Source organism: Cyprinodon variegatus, unplaced genomic scaffold (genome assembly GCF_000732505.1).
Source record: "Cyprinodon variegatus isolate N-32 unplaced genomic scaffold, C_variegatus-1.0 Scaffold1470, whole genome shotgun sequence".
Lineage (NCBI taxonomy): Eukaryota > Metazoa > Chordata > Actinopteri > Cyprinodontiformes > Cyprinodontidae > Cyprinodon > Cyprinodon variegatus.
Genome location: NW_015151923.1, coordinates 18642 through 20334, shown reverse-complemented (window position 1 = coordinate 20334; position 1693 = coordinate 18642). Strand labels below are relative to the sequence as shown.

Sequence of the window (1693 nt, the reverse complement as noted above, 5' to 3'; positions counted from 1 at the left end):
AAACTGGTTTCTGAGTAGAATGTTTTAAAAGTTAGAGGAACCTTCACCTCATCCAGTTGGCTTTGGTGTCATCGCTGCCATCGATGGACAGAGACGAAGCGTCTGAGTCAACAATCTGGAACAAGAAGCAGGGAACAAAGGTTGGTGACGTCAGCTGGTCCCAAACGGCCCCTAAACTGGAGTCACTGGTTTAACTTACAATCCAAGAGAAGCTGCTGGTTGATTCCTCCTCAGACAGCAGCTCACCCTGATACGGACCAAACACCGCCCCCTTTGGGAAGACTGCAGCCACACAGCGGACATCTACCTCCCCTCCCTCGGTGAAGACCTCCAACCCTGACGGGACCGTCAGCGCCGCCCTGTTGGCTGATCCGGGGGCCACCGGCGTATCAGGGATGAACAGCGGGGGCCCGTGGGACGGACACTCCTCCTGGAAGTGTTTCTGACAGTCCTCACAGACTGGAGCAGGAAAACATCAGGCTGTTACAGAGAGCTGTGGGCTCAAATCTGAGTGGGGGGGGAGACACTCACACCAGCGGTCCGGTGGGTTCTCACTCATGATGGAACCATGGCAACAGAAATCCACATCATCAGCCAGGTGTCAGACCCCTGTGCAGAAGAAACACACAAACTGTTACATGATGATGATGATGAATTAACGCGCTTCTTTACTAACAGAAAACACGATTAACTAATAAAAAGGTTGTTTTAGTTTCTATTGGGAAACTAAAAGGAGAAACAGCGACACCTGCTGGTTGGATTCCTACATGACCCGCCTCTGTGATCAATCGGTTTGATTTGAAGTGAAACCAGGGACGTCTTCTTCCACAGAAACAGGTCAGACTGAACGTCCTCAACAAGACGCCATCGCTCTCTGATGCAGATCGGTTTATTCTACAGCATCACATTTAAATATTACCCCCAAACATGTTTTTTTCTGTCATCTATATGTGGATTTTTGGTAAGAATTTAAAAAATACTTGAAGATGATCGAGAATAATAAGAAGAAAATGGCTTTTATTCTTTCAGAAGATGTAATTTGCCATAAGAAACATTAAATTCATCGTCATCAGGAGGACATGTTTAAAACATTTTTACTCAGATTTCCACATACCAACTGCTACCTACAAATATCTCTTCAATAAATAATTTTGATTAAAATGTAAATAAACTGAACATTAAAGAGGTTTTCTAATAGGTTGTATAGCTAACATAAGTATCAATAATATAATTGCCTTCATTCGTATTGATATGGTTTACATTCTTCATATATATGAATATGTTGCACCGATACCAGTAATAGAAAGTTCTACTGGATTCACTTTGTATCAGTTTTTTTCCTGCTTCCCAAAGGAAGGCAGCAGCTTGATAATATGGAGGACCAACTCTGCCATATTTAAATGTAAGTAGAATTTAAATTATACAGTGAGACATAAATGTATATAACTCTTTTAATTAGCTTATTTAAATATTTGCCTTATTTATTTTTTTTAGCAAATTAAAAGTTATATACATTTATGTCTCACTGTATAATTTAATTTCTACTTACATTTATTTGTTTATTGCATTTTTGTTGGCAATTAATTGTATGCTTATATATTTATTGAGCATTTATTTATTTCTGTATTTATTTTTAAATATGGCAGTGTTGGTCCTCCATATTGTCAAGCTGCTGCCTACCTTTGGGAAGCAG

At 40.1% G+C, this 1693-nt stretch overlaps 1 protein-coding gene across 1 annotated transcript in view; it reads right to left on the bottom strand.

Annotated features, from left to right (window-relative positions):
• prdm11 (PR domain containing 11) overlaps nt 1-1693 on the bottom strand; it is an 18750-nt gene that overhangs the window by 13761 nt on the left and 3296 nt on the right. The window contains exons 2-4 of the mRNA XM_015403242.1: nt 532-609; nt 200-459; nt 48-115 (exon numbers count right to left, since the gene is read on the bottom strand). Coding sequence (XP_015258728.1) covers nt 48-115; nt 200-459; nt 532-559 — 356 coding nt within the window. The 5' untranslated portion in view covers nt 560-609. The remainder of the gene's footprint in view (nt 1-47; nt 116-199; nt 460-531; nt 610-1693) is intronic.